The sequence below is a fragment of the Suricata suricatta genome, chromosome 9 (genome assembly GCF_006229205.1).
Source record: "Suricata suricatta isolate VVHF042 chromosome 9, meerkat_22Aug2017_6uvM2_HiC, whole genome shotgun sequence".
Taxonomy (NCBI): domain Eukaryota; kingdom Metazoa; phylum Chordata; class Mammalia; order Carnivora; family Herpestidae; genus Suricata; species Suricata suricatta.
This window is the reverse complement of record NC_043708.1, coordinates 89,725,013-89,748,140: the sequence shown is the minus strand read 5'-3', so window position 1 is coordinate 89,748,140 and position 23,128 is coordinate 89,725,013. Positions and strand designations below refer to the sequence as shown.

The 23,128-nt window shown below is 39.1% G+C and overlaps 2 protein-coding genes across 6 annotated transcripts in view; one reads left to right on the top strand and one right to left on the bottom strand.

The window, feature by feature from the left end:
* The window catches only part of AP4E1 (adaptor related protein complex 4 subunit epsilon 1), a 56,800-nt gene extending 42,919 nt beyond the window's left edge, over window positions 1–13,881 (bottom strand). For 4 of the 5 annotated variants that reach the window (XM_029951811.1, XM_029951813.1, XM_029951812.1 and 1 more), the window contains exons 1-5: window positions 13,644–13,881; window positions 9,731–9,802; window positions 6,894–7,017; window positions 2,747–2,820; window positions 1,396–1,517 (exon numbers count right to left, since the gene is read on the bottom strand). In XM_029951811.1, coding sequence (XP_029807671.1) covers window positions 1,396–1,517; window positions 2,747–2,820; window positions 6,894–7,017; window positions 9,731–9,802; window positions 13,644–13,793 — 542 coding nt within the window. In that variant the 5' untranslated portion in view covers window positions 13,794–13,881. Of the gene's footprint in view, window positions 1–1,395; window positions 1,518–2,746; window positions 2,821–6,893; window positions 7,018–9,730; window positions 9,803–13,643 lie in introns of those variants that run through there. The other variant, XM_029951814.1, reaches the window with a different exon arrangement.
* Window positions 13,882–14,055: 174 nt separating this feature from the next.
* SPPL2A (signal peptide peptidase like 2A) overlaps window positions 14,056–23,128 on the top strand; it is a 174,402-nt gene continuing 165,329 nt past the window's right edge. The window contains exons 1-2 of the mRNA XM_029951819.1: window positions 14,056–14,140; window positions 15,416–15,532. Coding sequence (XP_029807679.1) covers window positions 15,482–15,532 — 51 coding nt within the window. The 5' untranslated portion in view covers window positions 14,056–14,140; window positions 15,416–15,481. The remainder of the gene's footprint in view (window positions 14,141–15,415; window positions 15,533–23,128) is intronic.

Here is a 23,128-nt window from a genome sequence, read left to right as displayed (position 1 = left end):
AAAAAAAAAAGAAACATACAAACCAAAGAAATATTATATTGTTATGAGCAACAAAATATCTTTATTAAGAATGTATGTATAGGGGCGCCTGGGTGGCTCAGTCGGTTAAGCGTCCGGCTTCGGCTCAGGTCATGATCTCACGGTTCGTGGGTTTGAGCCCCGCCTCGGGCTCTGTGCTGACAGCTCAGAGCCTGGAGCCTGCTTCGGAGTCTGTGTCTCCCTCTCTCTCTGACCCTCCCCTGCTCACACTGTTTCTCTCTGTCTCTCAAATAAAAAAAAAAATTAAAAAAAAAAAAAAGAAGAATGTATGTATATTGGGGCACTTGGGTGGCTCCGTTGGTTGAGATCCAACTTTGGCTCAGGTCATGATCTCACAGATCTCACGTGGGGTTTGAGCCCCACATCAGGCTTTGTGCTGACAGTGCAGAGACTCCTTTGGTTCTGTCTCCCTCTCTCTCAGCCCACCCTCCCCAAAATAAATTTTAAAAATTTTAATTTAAAAAAAAAAGACTGTACATATGAGTAAAATATTGTAATACAAAGAAAGAAAGAGAGAAAAAGGACTGCAAACTGTTCCTCACTCTAAAGGTTATAAAGTTAAGGGGCTTGTCAAAAACAAAGTAACACAATAAAACAAAATAATTAGTGAAATGGTAGGTCCAGCTCAAACTGAGGGATGCTGGAGGGAAGGTAGATAGGGGGATGGGCTACATGGGTCCTGGGCATTAAATGGGTGACATGCATTAAGGAGGTCACTTGGGATGAGCATCAGGTATTATAAGTAAGTGATAAATCACTAAATACTATTCCTGAAACCAATACTACACTATATGTTGACTAATTAAAATAAAATCTTGGAAGAAAAAAAGTCAATCTGATAAGGAGTCAAGGAATCTCATAAGGTAAGATTAGCAATATACTATAAGGTAAGGTTTATTTGCATATATTTTGCTATAAAACAGAATTTTAGCATTACAGTTTTGCCATGAAAGCATCCCCAGTACACTGAAGCTCTGCATTCACAGACTTGAACCAGGGCCAAATTTTTTCCATTATTCCACAATATTCTTAAAACAACATGTTTAACCAATCCCACATAGTCAAAGGAAAAACAGGACCACGGCTTGGTTAGTGGTAGAACTGGGAGGAAAGCCACAGATTCCTGACACTGAACCTCACTGCCTCTTGGTTTAACTTTAGAAAGCTGCCTAACATTTTCCCAAACCCACATAAAATAAGGGACGATGCTATCAGGGATTTCTGCATTGTATGTGGCAGGCAAAGTCTATCCTCTACCCTGGCAGCATTACGTTAAAGTTATAAAAAATTTTTTTAGTATAAAGTTTTGTTTTGAAATATATAGTATAGACATGTATCCAAAAAGAGTTTACTTACTTAGAATGTTGGAGTTTATCTTCAATTAGTGGCAGAACAGCGGGGATCATTTCTCGAGGGAATATCTGGCTGACGACAGTGAGTGCCATGCATACTTCTACCAGGTTAGTGCTCTGCAAGTCCTAACACAATCAGTGAGCAGACGAAACATTCAGTGCACATTTTGGAACTCGGGTGAGTTCAACACTACAACGGTCCTACATACTTTATAGTTTTCTACTAACTTTATAAGCAAGTTGTACATTCAGGTTTACCTCAGGAATATCTCTATTTCATTTCAGTTAAGAGAGTCAATTAGATATATGTAGTCAAAAAGCAACTGATCCAAAAGGAAACGGTATTTCTGTTCTGACAGTGACCCAAAGTAGTCTCCTTTACTACAGCGTTTAAAACTTTTCTAAACTAACAACAAAACAAGTCTTTGAATTTTTTTCTTATTAATTATAAATAGAAGGTTAAAAGGAAGTAATTCTAGATTGCGTAAAATGCATGTGTTCATATATACTTAGATAGGCACAAAGTTTATAAATCATTCAAGTAGAACCTAAAAAATATATTTTGGAAAGTCTGGAAAAAATTAAGCCACTAGTAACCTTAATAGAGTATGTTACTTAAAATTCAGAAAGTACCCCAAATACATTTACACAGAATCACACATCCAGATACACACGGAAGAGCTCAAGAATTTGATTATACTTCATTACTAATTTTGATCAAAGTTTAACAGGAAAAAACATTGTGTGGATTATATTGTATTTTTAGTATCTGTAACTTTCAGTTACCCAATTATACTCTATTCTCCTTAATAATGACTTTTAGAATTTAAAAGACTTCAATTATTCAGTTTATATCTATATCCTTTTAGAACAGATCCTGAAGAAAAAGACAACAGTAAGAAAAGTGAATCTGACTAAAGATCTGGAGACCTGTCTGATTGCTTGCTTGCTTTTTTTTTTCCGTTAAGTAGGTGCAACACCTAGCGTGGAGCCCAACGCTGGGCTTGAACTCACAATCCTGAGATCAAGACCTGAGCTGAGATCAAGAGTCAGATGCTTAACCCACTGAACCACCCAGCTACCCCTAGGGAGCTGCTTTTAAATGAAACAACAATAAAAGCGGCAGGAACTACTACTTCCTACTTGAACACAGTGTTTCATTTAACCCTTACAACTTAAGTTCAACTATTAGCCTCATTTTACAAACTCAGAAACTTATCTAAATGATCTTTCTAAGCCCATTCTGTAAGCCTGCCTTTCTCCAAAAATATCTAACTCAATATGATAGAGGTGAAATGTCAGAAGCCTGCAGGAATAATTTAAGACTTCATATTAACCAACATATAATACAGTACCTTTACAACTGTATTCACAAGGAGAAGCAACAGTTCATGACTTTCATGTAGAAATAAAGAAACAGCCAAATAACCTATAAAATTTGAGGGGAAAAGTCTCATTATTACCTGCCAAAAATGACTTTCCCCAGGAAAAGCTAAATAAAGCAATAATATATTCCAAAATTTAACTGTCAAACATAACAGCTACAGGTAACTATAAAAACAGATTGCAAAATATGAAGTTCAAAAACTTCAGGAAGATTTTAGGTGTTCCTTATCCTGAAATTTTCAGAATTTTGTATTTCACAGGATATCCCTGAAATGGAAAAGAGGATGTATGTACCAACTTTAAAGTCTTATAAATGGCATTAGAAATACATGCCTTCTATCTTCTGTGCATATGTCTAGACGATCAATTAAAACATTACATTTTCTATCCTGTAGCCAAAAATAACTATATAAAAACTAACAGTTACTATATTTACTAGTGAGTTACTGGCTATTTCTTATTATTGAATGAGCTATCTTATACCAACCCGTATGATGTAAATCACATGTTAAGCTGACGCAATACCCTATTTTCTTATTTAAAGATACACTATTGAAGGAATAACAGTTGTTGAGAAAAGAAACATTGTCCACAACATTAAATGTACTTGTTGATATAAATAAGCATTTTTATTTCAATAATAATAAAACAAAAAAGTATATCTTAGTATTAAGGAAATACATTAATACATTAATACAAATGCCATATATATGGAGTATCATGGATACTCCATGTCATTTTCTTGACACTCTTGAGATTGATAATATTTGTTAGACAGTTACTATGGATCAGTACAAGCCTCACCTCATTCTATCCTCACAACTCTATGAAGTAGGTATGAATATCCCCAAAAGAATAATAAGAACCAAAAAAGGGTAAATGCCCAAAGTCTATAGCTATTATATGGTGAACCTAGCACTCAACCCAGCCAGGAAGAGTTAGTTCATGTTTTAATCCCTATACTGTCCTATCTCTCCACAGTCTATCCTGAGGCTCTATTCCCTGATACCTATCCTCACTGTGTTTCATTTTCCTCAATTCTTTCAGCTCTTTCATTAGGGATTCTAATGTTAACTGTCCCCATCATGTCTGTGTCTGCCAGTAATCACGGGAAACTGTAAAAATTACCTATTCTCATAACTAAGAAGTAAGGTTATGACCCACTGCAACAACTTCAGTAAAGGTCAGACAAGCAGAGCAAGAGAGAGAAAAAACAACTAAGCAGAGGCAAGAAAGACGAAAACCCTAGAAAGCATTTAAAGAGATTAGGTCTTATCTGATTGCTAAGAAATCATGTGATCACATAAGGTATCACCCACACCAGCGTCACCAAAATCAAGGTATAAGATGATGAATAAATTCAAAGACCATATCAAGGAAACCTTAATTCTATCAGTTACAAAGAATATCCTAACTATTGTGACAGTCAGGAAACAGGGAAAAAAATACCTAGTGATTGAAAAAATGAAAAGGTTCCAGAAAGTACAGAATAATGACTAGATTGTAGAGTATGTTTGATATGAAAGAGTGACAGACAGGGTAAGAATATAGGCGTTGACTCATAGAAATTTGGGGTTTACATTCTGACTCCACCATCGATTAGCTGTATGACCTTGAACAAGTAACTTAACCTTTCTGAGCTTCAGTTTTCACCTATCTCACGAGATAAAGCACCCAACACAATGCCTAACTTAATGGGTACTGAAATTTATTTATTCAACAACATTCACATAAAAATAAGAAGGCTGGGGCACCTGAGTGGTTCACCCAGTTAAGTATCCAACACTTGATTTTGGCTCAGGTCATGTTCTCATGGTTTGAGTTAAAGCCCAGAGTCAGGATCTGTGTGGACAGTGCAGAGCCTGCTTGGGATTTTCTCTCCCTCATTCTCTCTGCCCCTCCCTCTCTCTCTCAAAAATAAACAAACATTTAAAAAATAATAATAGGGGCACCTGGGTGGTTCAGTCAGCTAAGCAACTGATTTCGGCTTAGGTCATGATCTTGTGATCTATAGGTTCAAGCCCCACATCAGGCTCTGCGCTGACAGATCAGAGCCTGGAGTCTGCTTAGGACTTCCTCTCTCCCTGCCCCTCTCCCATTCATACTGTCTCTCTCTCTCTCAAAAATAAACATTAAAAAATAATAATAAATAAAAATAAGGCATCTCCATCAGAGAAATCACCAAAGTTAATCTCAGAAATCTCAGGAGAGTTGAAAAGGCAATAATACCACAGTGAAGACATATAGAAGGTTTAAATGATATCTTTTTTCAAATTTTTTTTAATGTTTTATTTAGTTTTGATACAGAGAGAGACAGAGCATGAGAGGGGGAGAGAGAGAAGGAGTCACAGCACTGGAAGCAGGCTCCAGGCTCTGAGCTAGCTGTCAGCACAGAGCCTGATGCGGGGCTCAAACCCACGAACGTGAGATCTGACCTGAGCCGAAGTCGGAGGCTTCACCAACTGAGCCACCCAGGCGCCCTTAAATGATATCTTTAAAAAAAACTTGTATCATTAGCACACATAAAAAATGTCTGATACCTACAGGAATAAGTCCCTCTAGCTGGCAATAAAATATTTCCCTAAGATCATGAATCTCCATAAAAATGATTCTGAGATCTCTGTTAAAGTAAGCCTCCAGAACAATAACACATGTACAAGGTTATACTGCAACATTATTTACAAGAGCAAAAAATGAAAAATAACCTATATGCCCACCAATAGGGAGGTCCCTGGCTGAAAAAATGAGGGTCTATCCATCCATCCAATGAAAATTAAGTAACTGTATAAGAGTATGAAGATGTCAAAATAAGGTGTATAATAATCTATATAGCATGGTTATCACTTGTGTAAGAGAGAATGCATGAGTGTGTACCCATGCATTTGCTTGTTTTGCAAAAAGAAATAATGTAAAGATTAATTACAAACTAATGAAAATGGTTACCTATGGGAGTAAGGAGCAAACTGGGTAAGAGAGACTAGAAATTCAAAGTGAGACTTGTTTGATTATACCTTTTTATAAGGTCTTAACTCTTGAACTTTATATACTTTTTAAAATAAAATGAAACTGAAAATGAAAAAAATTATACGAAACTCTAAGAAACACGATATAGCAATAGTTGTACAAAATTACAGCACCAACCACCTAATATTGACTGTTGTTTTCAAAATGTCCCTGCCTTTGGGAATCTTAGAATTAGTTCAAGAGCTAAGACATTAATAGACAAAAAGACACCACCATATGATGAGATGGTAAAAGCCACCTGAGTGATAGAAGAAGAGTTAAAACTTGGAATATGAAAAGGGAGAGATGGGATGACAGAGGTCCGTTCCTTGGAGGGAAGAATACCATGAATCTAGAAGAGCGGAGTGAGTTACAATAAGTAAAATACTGGGGACTCCTAGCTCAGAATCTTGAGCAAAATATCTCCCCTCCCTATCCCATCATCTGACAGCACAGATATTTGTGAAGAATGCTGGTCCTTGACATCATGACACTGTCAACTCCTTTGCAGAAAGGACATGTTGTACCCCTACATCATTCTGAAGTGCCTTCTTCTTAGATTTTGATATTCACCTGAACCTACATGAATAAAAGATTTAAAGGATACTTCCTAATAGCCCTAAAGGTTGATGAAACAGGCAAACATTTTTAAAAGATACCTCTAACCCTCACAGCTAACATTTGTGAAACTGAGAACAGGATATTTAAAAATTATTCCAGTCAATTTCAGTTTTTATTCATTAAAAAAACATTTCTGATCATTAAACTGGTATGTTAGACAGACTTTAAAATCAGTTTTGTTAAGGTATAATTTAAACACAAGAAAATTCGCCCATTTTAAGTGCACTAATGAATTTTGACAAATATATATGCTCATCTAACTATCACAAAAACAGGCGATTTTTAATCTTTGCCATAACTTCAAAATGCTATGAATCAATAAAACTGATTTCACTTACAGGTTTTGAGTTTTTGAAGCGTTCCCTTTTAAAGCTTTGGAAATTACTAGGCAATGTTCTAAAAACACACTATATACCTGCAATCATTCATTTTACATGGTAGCTGGAACTTTAAGGAGAACATTAAGTATTAAAATCTTAAACACATACGTACCTACTCTTTTTTCTAAAAGGTTTCCTTGTTGTGCCAACTTGATCGCATGTATGTAGCCAAAGGAAGCATCGTATCCAAGCATTTCACAATATATAAGTCTCACCATACATTCCTTCATCATTTTCTGAAAAGCAAAATATCCAGTAACTGCATAAACAAATAGAATGTTTTGATTTATTATGTTGCAATCATCTCATGAGGGAATCCTTTAATCCTAGCACTGAAGAAGTAACATATACATACATAATAAATTCATAACCTGAGGTGAAACTTTATAAATAAAAGTTGCTCCAAAACTTAGCTTACCAACAGTACTGATTTTAGTAAAATTACTTCAACATTTTGTTAGAGGCAACATTACAAAATAAATCAACTGTAGCTATTTCTAATTCTAGGTATACCTGTGAAAAATTTGGTTATAATGTGAGACACACGGTCCTCAGACACAATTTCACCCATAGTAATATGACTTGGCTTCTAGAACGGAGCACATCATTTTAATACACTTTGTCCAATGAAGACATCCATAAAGTTCCCATAAGTTGGTAATAACCTCTAAAGAAAATAATTTCCATATTTGAAAACCAAATTGCAGCTGAACTTTTTCCAGAATAATTTTGCTGTACATAATATGCAATAGTTTGTTTTGCAGGCATTCTTTTTTTTTTAATCTTTATTTATCAATTTTGAAAGACAGAGTACGAGCAGGGGATAGAGGAGGAGAGAGAGAGAGAGAGAGAGAGAGAGAGACAGAATCCGAAGCAGGCTCCAGGCTCCTCCAAGCTGTCAGTGCAGAGTCTGACACGGAGTTCAAACCCATGGACCATGAGATCATGACCTGAGCTGAAGTCAGACACCCAACTGAGTGAGCCACCCAGGCGCCCCTACAGGCATTCCTTCTAAACAATTCTCAGTTATTAGGAACTGAAGGCCATGATATAATTAATGGTATATAGCATTTCTAATATTTAATTTTTTAACTAGGTTTTTCAATATTTATAATACGAGCTAACAAGCGATTCTAGGATTCTATAAATTTGTTTTATTAATATAATAATATTTGCATTCTCAATATTTATAGCAAATTTTAACCATAAATAAAAATATAAATGTGTTTCAAAATAAGCTCACAGACTATTTTAATACCTAAAAATTAATTAGGGTTGGTATATTACAGGATTATTAAATCACAAAATCTTAGAAAACAGTAACATAAACATTTTAAGGTAAGGACATTATTATTCAACATTTCATTCATATTTTATACATGTATATTATATTTATACATGTAACTACAAAGAGCTTCATTTAAAAATTTTTTTTAATATGAAGAGTTTTAAATGAAACCATGTGGCAATCCTTGGAGAATAAAATTTAATTCAGGTCACTTGTGTGTAAAGTAATAAAAGTTAAATTCACTAGTATATTAAGACTACTAAAAACTGAAAAAGTAAGCTTAAAAGTTACTAGAAGTTCCTCTTCAAAGGCTTCCACATCAATTAGGCGTGAAAGTATTCAATAATCCATTAAGTATCATCCCTGGTTTTGTAACATTTTATCTCAGAGTCTTTAAAAGGTCATTATGAGCTCTATCTAATTCAAACTGTATTGCATACATTATTATCCTCTTAGTTTTGAAGAAGAAAGTCCATTCCTCAATACAGAATTAATTTCTTTCTTTCTTTCTTTTTCTTTCTCTTTTTTCTTTTTTACAATTTCTCTACATTGGGTATCTCAGGGACAGACTATAAAGCATGCCCAGAGCTGGATGGTCATAATAATTATAAAATCGTCCTTAAAAACTCTGGCTCCTTAACTTCTATCTATTTATCTATTTCTGTCCACACCAGGTGTGCCAATTACAGAAAATGGAAATTAAAGTAAAAGGAGAGAAACCATACCTGGTTAACATTTCTATCAAGTACTATGAATAAAAATCACAATGACTTCATACATACATATATATACATATCTATACACCCACATATATACATTTATACACATAAATAAATCAGACTGTGCTTTGAGCTTCATTTGTCCACATATTACCATGATCATAAAAGGAAATGCATACATTCCCTTAGACTTTAAGCTTTATTCCCGTACATAATCATGTGTTCATGCAAAATGATTACCCCAATATTTTTATTAGGAGAGGAAGAACACTCCCACAGTGACCTACACACATAAGGCAATCACAAAATATTTGCTGAATAATGGTACCTGAAAAAATATGAAACTGCATGAAAATTAAAAGGAAAAAAAAAGTTAAGTCTTAATCTAACTATGTAGAGACAGAGACCTGCATGTAGTAGCTACTCATTACTAGCTGCTGAATAAATGCTGTTTGAAAAATCAAAGTTTATGGAACTCAAGTTTAAAAAAAAACTTGAATTTGAGTTAGCTGTTGTGCAATAGAGCAAGGAAGCCATTTTTCTACTTTGTTTACCTATATTCCAAGATACATAATAGTAAAACGAGACATCTATAATATACCAAGTAAAGACTGAAAATACTTTAAATGATATATGGTAACCTTTTCCCACTGTACAACATTAAAACATTAAGATCAGCACCAGGCTCCCATGAGTAGTGCCACGTTTATGTAATTACCATCACACTGGCATTGAATTGGCATCAGTCAAGCAAGTCTTGCTCCAGTGCAGCCAGTCAGTAACAAAAAGTTCAAGCTAATGTCTGACTTGCTACCATCCCATAACTGATTGTAACTATGATAAATTACATGTTAGCAACTTATCAATGAGATGCCATGATAGGGTCCATAGAGAGCCAGGTTTCAAATATAAAATGTGCTGGCACTGACTCTGCAAACTTACCAGTGTTGTAGTAGGAGCAGAAACAGTTGCTTTCAGGTTACTCAGTTCCTGCTGGATTAGTTTCTCTTCCTCCTGAAAAAGTGAAAGTATTTAATTGCATGAATAACTGGCTTTTAAACTATAACAATATTTCTTAAAAGGAAAAATATAGGGGCGCCTGGGTGGCTCAGTTGGTTAAGTGTCCGACTTCAGCTCAGGTCATGATCTCACAGTCTATGAGTTCCAGCCCCGCATCGGGCTCTGTGCTGACAGCTCAGAGACTGGAGCCTGCTTCGGATACTGTGTCTCCCCCTCTCTCTGCCCCTCCCCTGCTCACACTCTGTCTCTCTCTGTCTCTCTAAAATGAATAAATCTTTTAAAAATTAATAAAACTTTTTTAAAAAGGAAAAATATAATTTATAACACTTCCAATAAAAAATAAATATTATTTAAAAGGACAATTATATGTGCTTAAGACTTGCCTAAAGGCATTTCTCCAAACCTTGGAATCATTCCTAGAAAGAATAATCCACCATCCCTCTTTCCTTCACTTAATTACTATCTCCTAAGGAAAGTTTATCAGAAAATGTTTGGTTTGGTTTGGTTTTAATTAAAGGAGAGAAAGAAGAAAAGAAAATTTTCATGTACTGGTCCATGATAAGGTTCTCACACCTTCCTTTATTTTTTTTTAAATGCTTATTTATTATTGAGAGATGGAGAGAGACAGAGCATGAGCATGGGAGGGGCAGAGAGAGAGGGAGACACAGAATCGGAAGCAGGCTCCAGGCTCTGAGCTGTCAGCACAGAGCCCAACACAGGGCTCAAAGTCACAAACGGCGAGATCATGACCTGAGCTGAAGTTGGATGCCCAACTGACTGAGCCACCCAGGCACCTCTCACACCTTCCCTTTAAAAGTAAAAAGTCTTGGGGTGCCTGGGTGGCTCAGTCAGTGGAGCATGTAACTCTTGATCTCAGTGTTCTGAGTTCGAGCTCCATGCTGGGTGTAGAGATAACTTAAAAATAAAAAGTAAAAAGTAAAAAGTCTTGGGGCACCTGGGTGGCTCAGTTGGTTGAGTGTCCAACTCTTGATTTCAGCTCAGTTCATGGTCCCAGGGTCATGGGATCAAGCCCCATGTCGGGCTCCATGCTGACCATGGAGCTTGCTTGATTTTCTCTCTCTCTCCCTCTGCCCTTCGCCCCTGCTCACTCACTCTCTCTCTAAAATAAGAAAAAAAAAATTTTAAGAAATAAAAATCTTAATAAATAAAAGTCTTCATAGAATAGAGAAATAGGGTAAGAAGGCAGAAACAGAAATCAGTCTTTTTCCCCTAAACTATATGCTTCCCTACTCTTTTCTCTTTATTCCTCACATCCTTTCCCTCATTTCTCATCTCTCTCTCATACACACAATAAATACACCAATGTGATCATTTCTACTGTCTGTGTTGTATTTCATCTCCTTAGCACACTTGAATACTGGCCCCACTTTTGGCTAATATAACACTATCTGTAAACCTCACACTGAATGAGCAGGTGTCTACTGGGTGGCTAATCAAAAACTACTAGTCAAGTACTGCCACATTAGATACCTTATGAACAGTTTCAAACTGCAATTTAAGACCAAAAATAAGGGCGCCTGGGTGGCTCAGTTGGTGAAGCATGGGACTTTTGATTTTGGCTCAGGTCATGATCTCATGGTTTGTGAGATCTGAAATCACAGAGTCTGCTTGAGATTCTTCTCTCTCTTTCTCTCTCTGCCCCTCACCGTATTCACTTGCTCTCCCGCTTTCTCTCAAAAATAAATAAACGTGAGAAGTGCCTGGGTGGCTTAGCTGGTTAAGCATTCAACTCTTGATTGTGGCTCAGGTCATGATCTCACAGTTAGTTCACAACATCGAGCCCCACATCAGGCTCTGTGCAAAGCATGGAGCCTGCTTGGGATTATCTCTTTCCCTCTCTCTCTTCCCTCTCCTACTCATGAGCTCTCTCTCTTTCAAAATAAATAAATAAACTTTAAAAAATAAAATAAATTTTGTTAAAAGATCAAAAAACATTTTTTAGATTTCACTCAGAATCTCACAGAAATTAGCAAAAGACAAAATGTTAAAACAATAATAAGTCCATAAATAATGATTTCTGAATGTGAAGAAGAAATCGAACATTCCAGTATAGTATCATTGAGTTCAGTTTAGAAAGAATGTTTTAAATCCTCAGGGCACTTTGAAGAAAATGCTTCTCCACCCTCCTACAATGTTGGTGGCAATGTAAACTGGTGCAGCCGCTCTGGAAAACACTGTGGAGGTTCCTCAAAGAACTATCTATAGAACTCCCTTATGACCCAGCAATAGCCCTGCTAGGAATTTACCCAAGAGATACAGAAATGCTGATGCATAGGAGCACATGTACCCCAATGTTCATAGCAGCAATGTCAACAATAGCCAAAACATGGAAAGAGCCTAAATGTCATCACCTGATGAGTGGATCAAGAAGATGTGGTGTATATACACAATGGAGTACTACATGGCAATGAGAGGGAATGACATATGGCCATTTGTAGGAAAGTGGATGGACCTCGAGGGTGTCATGCTGAGTGAAGTAAGCCAGGCAGAGAAGGACAGAAACCATATGTTTGCACTCATAGGTCTAGCAGGAAAACAGGAGAAACCTAATGGAGGACCAGGGGGAGGGAAAGAGGGAAAGAGAGTTGGGGAGAGAGAGGGATGCAAAACTTGAGAGACTATTGAATGCTGAAAATGAACTGAGGGTTGAAGGGGAAGGGGGAGGGGGGAAAAGAGGTGGTGGTGATGGAGGAGGGCACTTACGGGGAAGAGCACTGGGTGTTGTATGGAAACCAATTTGACAAAAAGCTATTTTTTAAAAATGCTTCTGTCATTTCTTCTCTCCTGGCACTTATATGTCTTTGCAAATTGCTTACACTTTTTTTTTCATGTTTATTTATTTTGAGAGAGAGAGAGTGTGTGTGTGTGGGCACAAAAGTGTGCAAGAGTGAGGGGCAGAGAGAGAGTGAGAGACCGAATCCCAAGTAGGCTCCAGGCTCCATGCTGTATGACGGGTAACCAACTGAGCCACCCAGGCACCCCTACTTACCTTAAGCCCCCAATGAACGATCAGTTCCTTAGGGAAAAGAAAATCTGTTTTATTCTTTTTCCTCAGGGTCTAACACATAACCTCTCCCACAAATATCTTTTGAACAAATAATGACAAAACCCACAATCTTTTTTTAAGATATAAATTCCTTGCAGCTTGGAATCAGTATCTTACACAATCCGTTCACCTACCAGAAGTCTGTGGAAACCTAATACCTTCCATTATAACTGCTCATTTTCAAAGCCCATCGGAAGCTGAGACAATAAATTCGACTCTGAGGGAGAATTACACTTTTTCTCTGCCCACTCCGTTGGTCTAACCTAAGAACCTCAACCTCCCCAAAAACATTCAACAACAGGTTCAGATGGCAGTGTCTGTCCCGGAGTGTGACGTCCAGCACTTGAAAGAACTGGAGAAAAGAACCTATAAAGAAACTTTGTAGAAGGTAAATAATGTTGACACTTCCATCGCACTTGGTATTTTCACTCGCTTGATGTCACATTTAACTCTCGGAACAACCTATGAAATATGTATTGGTACTTATCCACTTCGACTTAAGGGAACACATGGGGACTCAAAGATTAAAGAGATCTGCTCCAGTAATAATGACTCAGTGGTCAGGCTCCACTGTGGAAACTCGGCCTCCCAGTTGTCAGTCCCGGAAGGAAAATGACGCTTCCAGACAGACGCTGGGACGGGCTGACAACCACGCAGTGCATGAGCCCCGCCGGAGGGCCGGCCCGGGAGGCTCCCCGCCGGACTAGGGCCTCCTAGTGCCGGGGCCTCCCCCGGGTCCCCTGAGCGGCCGGCCCAGCGAGGACGTACGTGCTTGGAGGTTAGCGCGGTGATGCCGCGGACGAGGTTGCCCAGCCGCGAGGAGAAGGACGCCTTGACTCCCGCTGGCCCGCCAACCGACTGGTTCTGCAAGAAGAGTCCCGGCAGCGCCGTCAGCGTCTTTTCCACTATGTCGCTCATTGCCACCGCCGCCGCCGCCACCCGCGTTCCGACCGCCGCCCGGCTTCATGCCCGGCCCCAGCCCAGTCTCCGGCCCGGCCTCCGTAGACACTTCCTGTTTGTTTGAAAAAGAAATCTTTATTCGCGTCCCGAGTGGACAAGCACAGTGTAGTTCCCGACAGAGGCCGCCGGAGGGCGCGACAGTCCGCAGAGCGACGCGGCTCTCCCACCTTGCGCGAGGAGAGTGACGTACTGCGCAGGAACTGAAGGACCGGAGGGTCCGGTTTCGATGGCAACGCCGGGTCTCACCCTTGGGTCCTCTTGAGGTAGCCGCTGGGGCTGGTCCCTCTCACGCTTCGTCCTGCAAGGTCTCCTTTTCCCTTTAGCTGCCTCCCCGCCGCGCGAGACCGCGTCGTGAGGTGCACATTCCTGGCCCCCATCGGCCTCCGCTCCCAGTCTGCGGAACCCGGGCAGTCCGCCCACCTCCGTGCACGGCCGCCCGAGCGGTGGGACGGCGCGGGCCCCGGCCCCGACGGTGCCGGTGGTGGCGAATGACAGGCGACTGTCTTGCGCATTCCTTCCGCGGCCTCTCGGTCCCTGCCGCTTCCCGTTCACGCCGCTTCTCCGCGGATGTGGGGGGGCAGCCGGGGAGGGGAAGTGGTCGCGCAGCCACCCCCGCCCGCGCCCCTGGCCGAATCCGACTCCACAGTCGTAGCTGGAAGGTCTCCCTCCCGCAGCGGCCTCCCTGGCCTGGCAGACAAGGGACGGTGTTCCTGCCGTGCCCTGTCACAACCCTCCGTTCTTTTTCACTTGGCAACTCATCACTACATAAATATTTCCGCGTGGAGCGGATATTTTAGCTATTGATGTCACCCCAGCTTCTACCTAGAACACAATCTAGTACGGTGGTTCTCAGAAATATGCTCGGGTGTCTTCCGAGGGCCTGTGACCCCTTCCAGAGGTTCCACGGAGTCGAAACTGAATGCCTAATATTATCTAAATGTTTGCCGTTTTCGCTCTCGTCCTCTAGGGAACATACAGAGAAGTTTTCAAGAGGATAGTTGACTTAACAGTTCTGTTAACTGGTGAAATATGTGCTTGAGTACTCCTCTGTTTTCTAGAATCTGCTAAGGTGTAGGAAATAAATATGTGAGTTTTCAAAAATTAACTCAGTCCTTAGTGCTTCCAGTGTGTTCTTACAAGCTATGTTCCTTTATACTTAATTTTTGTAACCTCATCAATCATCCTGTTAATGGCTCTTTGAAATCCCTAAATTGTCCCTTTACCCATGTGGAAACACACAAAAAAGTTTATTTTCTCAGGGAGCTTAGGTGGCTAGTTGGTTGAGCACCCGTCTCGATTTTGGCTCAGGTCAAGATCCCAGAGTAGTGGGTTGAAACCCCAGATGAGGCTCTCTGCTGAGTGGGGTGTCTGATTAAGATTCTCTCCCTCTGCCCATCTCCCTTGCTCTCTAGCTCAAAAAAAAAAAAGTTCATTTTGTCAACTTGGTTTGCAAGAATAGTTTTAATTTATTGAAAAATTTTCTAAATGTTTAAATTGTATTTAAAACTTATTCTTTGCATATTTAATATTTTATCCTAAAATAAAGTTTTGTTTATACCCTTTTTTTTTTTTTACTTTAGGTTCTCTCATTGGCTTACAAAAGGGAGATTAGAAGACTTGCTTTTTCAATCTTCCCACATCTAAGGATGCTGAAAACGATGATACTAACATCCATATCAGAAGATTCTCTGACTCAGGTAAAGGGAAGAATCTGGGTGAAACTGTAAATAAGAAAGGAAAAGGCAAAACTCAATATTTTAAACATGGTAGTCTCTTTAAAAGCCAAAGAGTTTTTGTTACTACTTTTCAAACTAGAAATGAAAAACCCCCTGAAGCATCTTACAAGGTAAATTATTGTATTGCACTGGTAAAAAAGAAAAAAAAAGGGGGGGGGCATACAATAATTGAGAGACTAATAAAGTCTGTACATTACTGAGGAAATGCTTGTTAGGTGAAAAATCAAAGAAATCATGACCAAGCTACTTTCAAATTAAAGCTCACTAAATTAGAACTTGAGCTGCCAATGTCAAGGCAGAGATAACATCTCATTTGCAGAACTATACTGCCTTTGAGATGGACAAAAATTACAGAATCATAGACGTAGCTCGACTGGTTGCTTTGCGTGAATATACCCAGCGTCAGCACCAACTAACACTTGAAGATCTTTTATATAAATGCTTAGCAGCAAACACAAGCAGTGCTAAAATAGAGCATTGACCAGTTTTTAAAATCAATAGTTTTTCCTGGAACAACTATGCTGATATTTGCACTAATAGTATAAAAAGAATACTGGGCAAAACTACTGGTACTTTGGTGCAAATCAAGGCGGAGGCTCCACACTGCCCTCTTCACCTCTACATACTCACATGGGGGGGAGGCGGGGAGGCAGTTTACCTCAGAATATCTTTAATCAAGCAATCAGAGTTCTTAATTTTATTAAAGCTCATCCTTTCAGTACAGTTCTTTTAAATATTGTGTGTGGTGACACTTGGGTGAGCTCGTGCCCCACTTCTTATGAACACCAGCCCTGCTTCGGGTAAAAACAGAAGCCTCAGATGAGAATGTCCACATCCTAACCCTTGGAACTGGTGAATGTTATATAGTGAAACGTGTGCACGTGTGATTAGGTTAAAGATCTTAAGATAAAGAGATTACCCTGGATTATCCCAATGAGGCCTCAATGACTTCACAAAATCCTTATCTGAGAGAAGCACGGGGCGATTCGAATGCCAGCACATACGAAAGAGCAGTTGAAAGAAAGATAGGGGAAGAGACTGGAAGGAGGCGGCCTCGACTTAAGGAATGCTAGCAGCCACCAGCATCTGCAAGAGGCAGGGAGAGAATTTTCCGCTAGAGCCTCCAGGGGGTGCACTTCTCTGCCCACACCTTGGTTTCGGCCCAGCGAAACTGACGTTCAACTGCTGGTTCCAGAACTGTAAAAGAATTACATTTCTGTTGTTTTGAGCGGTTGGGTTTGTAGTAGTTTGTTAGACCAGCCCCAGGAAATTAATACAAACCCCAAAGCAACAGATTAAATAAAGAAGCAGCCGTTGAGAATCCAGCTAGTTTTATATTAAGCCTGGCAGTAAAGAGGTTTGCAAAATTGTGAAACCTCCCGTCACGAATTTTTTTGTTTTGAGTATATACATGTTTGTCATTTTTAAAAAATGTTTTTAACATTTAATGGGTCCATTTTTTGCTAAAACTAATAGCTTAAAATTTTCTCAGTTTTACTTTTTAATTTAGTAAATATCTATAGATATAGTCCATATGAACAAAAGCATTTGGAGGTCCTTGACAGCACTCAAGCTTGTGAAGAGGTCCTAAGACCAAAAATTTTGAGAACTCTCTAGTACATGGTACTACAACAACAATTATTTGTTGAAGTAATTATTATATTTATTATAATTATTATATTTATTATAATATATTATATATTATATAATTCAGTCACATCAATTGATGTATGAGTATAGGCCAATGAACAGGAAAACAGCTTAGCAGTAGAATGAATGGTTGCAAGAGATGAAGACAGAAGAGTCCAAAAGAGAAAATTTTGATAAAAAGACAAAATTATCTTCTACTGACCCGATTCTGAAGAAAAAGTTGCTGGAGGAACTTCCAGAGCTTTCTACCCAGTGTGTGACTCAGGCACAAAAATCATTGAATCCTACCAATTCCTACCATTCCTTCTCTAAGTTTAACCTTGCAAAGCTAAAAGTTGATAATAGAGGTAAGAAACAAATGTCAAAAGCCCAGAAGTGAAATTCCTGGTAGGAAAAGCTACAGAGATGTATAACAGGACTTGCTAAGATTTAGAATTATAGGGTATGGGAATTGGAAGAAACTTTGGATGTCATCCACAAATGTGATCACCTAATATTACCAAAAGGATACTGATATTTAGGCTGTGGAAGCCACTTGGCTAAAGTTACACCATCCTAGGGATAGGACTGAAATTGCAGCCCTAACTCCGGACTTGGAGCTTGGAGCATGTTCCCGTACTTTCATGGCATTCACAGTGAAGAGGTCACCTGTGGGTCCCTACTCTGAGACCCTGGCTCCAAGTCCTGCCATGAAATGAAAGGGGTATGGATGTTCTCTTTTAAACATGTAATTTTAGACTGTCCATTTTTTCTGTAAATATGGGCTCTTCGTTCTCCTTTCCCTACCTCTACCTCAGTCCCAGGTAATTTCACTCAGAATGACAGGGACTGAACCTATTAAATTAAACCTTCTAGAACCGGATTTCCTCTATCTCTCCTTTTAGTCAGGGAGGAAGGTGGCTGTCATTGAGCTGAAAATAGGGCCGAGAAGTGACTCAGTACATTGTAAGGAGGTACAGTGGCCCTAAGACTGCGGTGGGGCAAACTAGCTTATCCCTCACAAGACTATCAGCAGCCCTACCACAAACTTTCCAAGCAGGACTGTCTCACCTGGAAATATATATCTATGTGTGAAAGGGTAATAAATGTGATGTCTGTTGGTTTTTTTTTTTTTTGAAGGGGTAATACATGTTTGTCTTCTGCATTTCTTCAACTTTCTTTTAAAAACCTTTTATGTTGAATAGATGTTAAATTCCCTCCATTCAAAATTCAAAATGTGCAAAACCTTATGCTGAGAAAAATCTTCTTCCCTTCCCATCTCCCAGCCGCCCTCTTCCCTCCCCTAGAAACAACTGCTACCATCTATTAATTCAGAAATATTTGATACATAAACATTAGCTTTCACTTTAAACGCCTTAGATTCCACCCCATGCCCACAGAGAACTCTACCCACTTCTTTTCAAGATGTATCTCTAGGGAATCATTCCTTCATGTAAAATTTTCCCAAAAATTTCTGCCTTCATTTGATGGGACTGTTCACGACAAACAACAGTTGTTCGTGCTCACTTACTGCAAGGTTGTAACACTGCCCCCGGAATGAGCCTGGGAACTCATGAAAGCCGTGTTCCTAGGACACACAAATATCCTAGCCTCCAAGGATCTCACCTGTGCCAGACCCTCCCCTAGGCTCCCAGGCATCTATCCTAGACCCAACCTATAAACAACGTTTAGCTCTCTTTACCCCTTGGCTCTTGAGTTTAACATTTGGCATTGTTTTCCCTGAAAAGCCCTTGTCAGCTGTCCCAATCATTCTGATTTCCCACTCTAGCTAAATTGCCTCTGTTTACCCCTAATAACATGGTTAATTCACACACACCCCTTATTTGCTCCATTTCCCCTGCCACCATCTCTGTCCGGGATTATTACAAAAATCTTCTAATTAATCACCTACTATCACCAATTTCTTCTCCTTCCAGCCAACCCTTTAGAGAGAGCTTTCTATCTCAGAAATCTGATCATGTTATTCTCAGTTCAGACTAGACTGGTGGATGAAATCCAAACTCCTTACAAGGGGGATATAGGCCTTGATAGCTTTCTCATCACCCACCTCTCTAGCCTTTTCTCCTATTAGGCTTAGGTTAGCAGTTTTGTTTTAGCGATATCCAGCAGCCAACCGTTCCCTGAATATGCCATGCTTTTAACTCCTTGTGTTGTGCACCTGCCGAAAGCCTGGAGTATTCCTCAGCTCTGAACTAGAAAACTTCTGGTTTTCCTTTAAAACAGAACTCAGTCAGTCACTTCCCCTGTGAAGCCTTCCCTGCTGCATATTTATACAATCTTTACTAAAATTGAATTAAAATGATCTATTTATATGTCTCTTTTCTCTGTTAGAACCAAACCCTCAGGAATAGGAGCATGTTTTTCTTATTCTCAATTCTAGCACAGAATCTATATTTATTGTCATGGGAAGATACTGATATGAGTGAAGAAAACAGGTTATAAAACATGTGTGTGTAGTTTGAGTCTGTCTTTGCCAAAATATATGTCAGCCTCACATCACGATTTGTAAATATAAAGTTATTCACCAGATTTATTTAATGTCTTTCTCCCTCACTAGACTGAATACTCCCTGAGTCCAAGGACCCAGTGTTCACCACCATTTGCCCAGCACCTGTCACAATGCCTGACACTTAATAAGCACTCATTTTACATTTCACAAATGAAGAGTGTGTGGGAGGGAAGGGTGAGCATAGAAATACATCCGGACACATAAATACCCAAATGTTAAAGATGGTTGCCTAGGATGGTGAAATTATGATTACTCCGTATGTTTTTCTTTATACTTTTTGGTATTTACTGAATTTTTAAAAATGATAATTTTATAATCATAATGAAAATTAAAACCATTTTAGGAAGGAAGCAAAGAACTAGGAACTCAGACGTCCATTCAGATCCCAAGTCTACCTTCTCTGTCAGGAAGATTAAATGGGTTTGAGGTGCCTAAGTAGCTCAGTAGGCTAAGCGTCTAACTGTTGGTTTGGGCTCAGGTCATGATTTCATTGTTCATGGGTTTGAGCCCCACATGCTAGTGCAGAACCTGCTTGGGATTCTCTTTCTCACTCTCTCTCTCTGCCCTTCTCTTGCTTGTGTTCTCTCTCTCTCTCTCTCAAAATAAAAAATATAAACAAAAATTTAAAAATAAAATAAATAGGTTTGCCTCAGAGATAGAACTAGTGGGAGCTGAAAATGTCAGGGATTAAAACAGAACCAGAGAAAGAATTATTAGGGAAAAAAGAGTGCTAGGAGAACGTCTGGTTATTTGTTCCCCACTCCTGACAATGATCTGTGGGAATATGGAGATGTACCCATTGATGACCATCTCCACTACCACTGCCCTGATATTTCTCCCAAAGTCTAAACAGTTCATTTGTCCCAGCATTTACCAGTATTTCTTAACTGGTTAATAGATAGTCATTGTAAAAGGTATTCTATTCTGTGGCTAAATTCATTGGAAGATGCTGCCTGCTTGGACTCTACTCAACAACCTGGCTCTTAGAGATGTGCCAGGTATCTTGGCATATTCATGACCCTGTGAAGTCCTATAATAAAAAGTCCTATTTAATTTTGTTTAGCTCAACATTTCTTAAACACTTGTTAAAATATGAAATATATTTTCTTTTTTACAAAACAACAATCTAGCATCTCATAGATAACTGCTTGATAAACACAAGTTTATCTAACATAAAAATGGATTTTAGGGCAGGACTTCTCACATGATGAAGAAAGGAGATAAGCAAACCTTTCAATAGAAAAGAAGTATATAGCAAAATTACCAAAAATATCCATTTCAGTGCTTTAGAAATCACTCATATGTACACGACAAATTGAGAAGTGTCGATTCATTAAAAAGTACCAGGTATCAGATAGGAATAGACGAGATTGTGTCCTCCTTTACAGTGTAATCAGGATGAAGAATCCCTGACTCTGCTAATTCAAGTGCCTTGGATCCAACCGCAAAGCCTTCAAGGGGATGTGAGCTCCTTCCGGTACAAATTGTGCTTCTCCACCCAAGACTTAGTTAATTATTCTTTCTTTTTGCAATTTGCTCCAGAGAATAAACTGAGTACCAAAGGGGGGAAAAAAAACCCAGATAGGAATAGACGATGTCTGTGTTGTTTTTCCCTGGGGCTACTCCTCCAGGCCCCACTACCCAGTAAGTCTGACTGGTACTGTGATCTATCAGTGTGGAGCAAGTCATGAAGTCTCACAGATTAATTGCTGGAGAGAACTCATTTAGTTTGGAGACAAATGTGAAAAAATCCAGTGGCTTCTGCTAGCCTGATGCCGCAGTCCTGACTAGGGTAAGCAATGGATCAAAGACTAGCCAGTAATAAAAAAATAAAAAGAGATCAAGAAATAGAAAGTCATAGGTAGTGACTCTCCATCCATCCCTGACCAACCAGAGGCTACATGTACACACAAAGTAGACACCAGGCCTGGTGGAAAGTAAAAGTCAGGCAGATATGAAAACTGCCTAAAATGTGAAAGTTCTCTCCAAGCCACACGTATATCAAATACAGAGAATGGAAGCCTTACTGTCTCTGTGGTTTGAGCACAACCTCTGATCAATCCTTGGTTGACCACTAAGTTGTGTAGATACAGAATGACCCCTCCCTCAAAAGCCAGAGATACCTACAGGTTTAGTCCAGGCAAGTTACTAAACAAAGGAAAAAACTGCAACAACTATCACCAGGGGTAAAAACCAGAAACCAGATTTGCTACAGAATTTTATCTGAAATGCCCAGGTTTCCTGGAGGCCTCACAATCCAGACTTCAAGTTATGTTACAAGACTATAGTGATCAAAAAAGCATGGTACTGACCCAAAAATAGACACATAGATCAATGAAACAGAATAGAAAACCCAGAAATGAACCTATAACTACATAGTTAATTTTCAACAAAGCAGAAAGAACATCCAATGGGAAAAAGACAGTCTCTTCAACTAATGGTGTTGGGGAAAAGCTGGACAGTAACATGCAAAAGAATGAAACTGGACCACTTTCTTACATCATACACAAGAATAAATTGAAAATGGATTAAATACTTAAATGTGAGACCTGAAACCATTAAAATTTTAGAGGAGAACACAGGCAGCAACGTTTTTGACATCTTTTGTAACAACTTCTTACTATATATGTCACCTGAGGCAAGGGGGAAAAAGCAAAAATAAACTATTGGGACTTCATCAAAATAAAAAGCTTCTGCACAGCAAAGAAAACAATCAATGAAACTGAAAGGCAACTTATGGAATGGTAGAAGATATTTGCAAATAACATATAAAGGATTAGTATCCAAAATCTATAAAGATCTTCTAAAACTCAACACCCAGAAAATGAATCATCCAACTTAAAAATGGACAGGAGACATGAATAGATAGATTTCCAAAGAAGACATACAGACGGCAAATAGACACATGAAAAGATGCTCAACATCACTCATTAACAGAGAAATACAAATCAAAACTACAATGAGATATCACCTAACATCTGTCAGAATGGCTAAAATCAGGGTGCCTAGATGGCTCAGTCAGTTAAGCGTCTGACTTCAACTCAGTTCATGATCTCACAGTTCATGGGTGTGAGCCTCGCATCGGGCTGTGGACTGACAGCTCAGAGCCTGGAGTCTGCTTCAGATTCTGTGTCTCCTTCTTTCTCTGACCCTCCCTCACTTGTTCTCTCTCTCTCTCGCTCTGTCTCTCTCAAAAATAAATAGATAAAATTAAAAAAAAGAATGCCTAATATCAACGGCACAAGAAACAACAGGTGTTGGCAAGGATGTGAAGAAAGGGGAACCCTCCCGCACTGCTGGTGAGAATGCAATCTAGTGAGGCCACTCTGGAAAACAGTATGGAGTTTCCTTAAAAGTTAAAAGTAGAACCACCCTATGATTCAGCAATTGCCTACTAG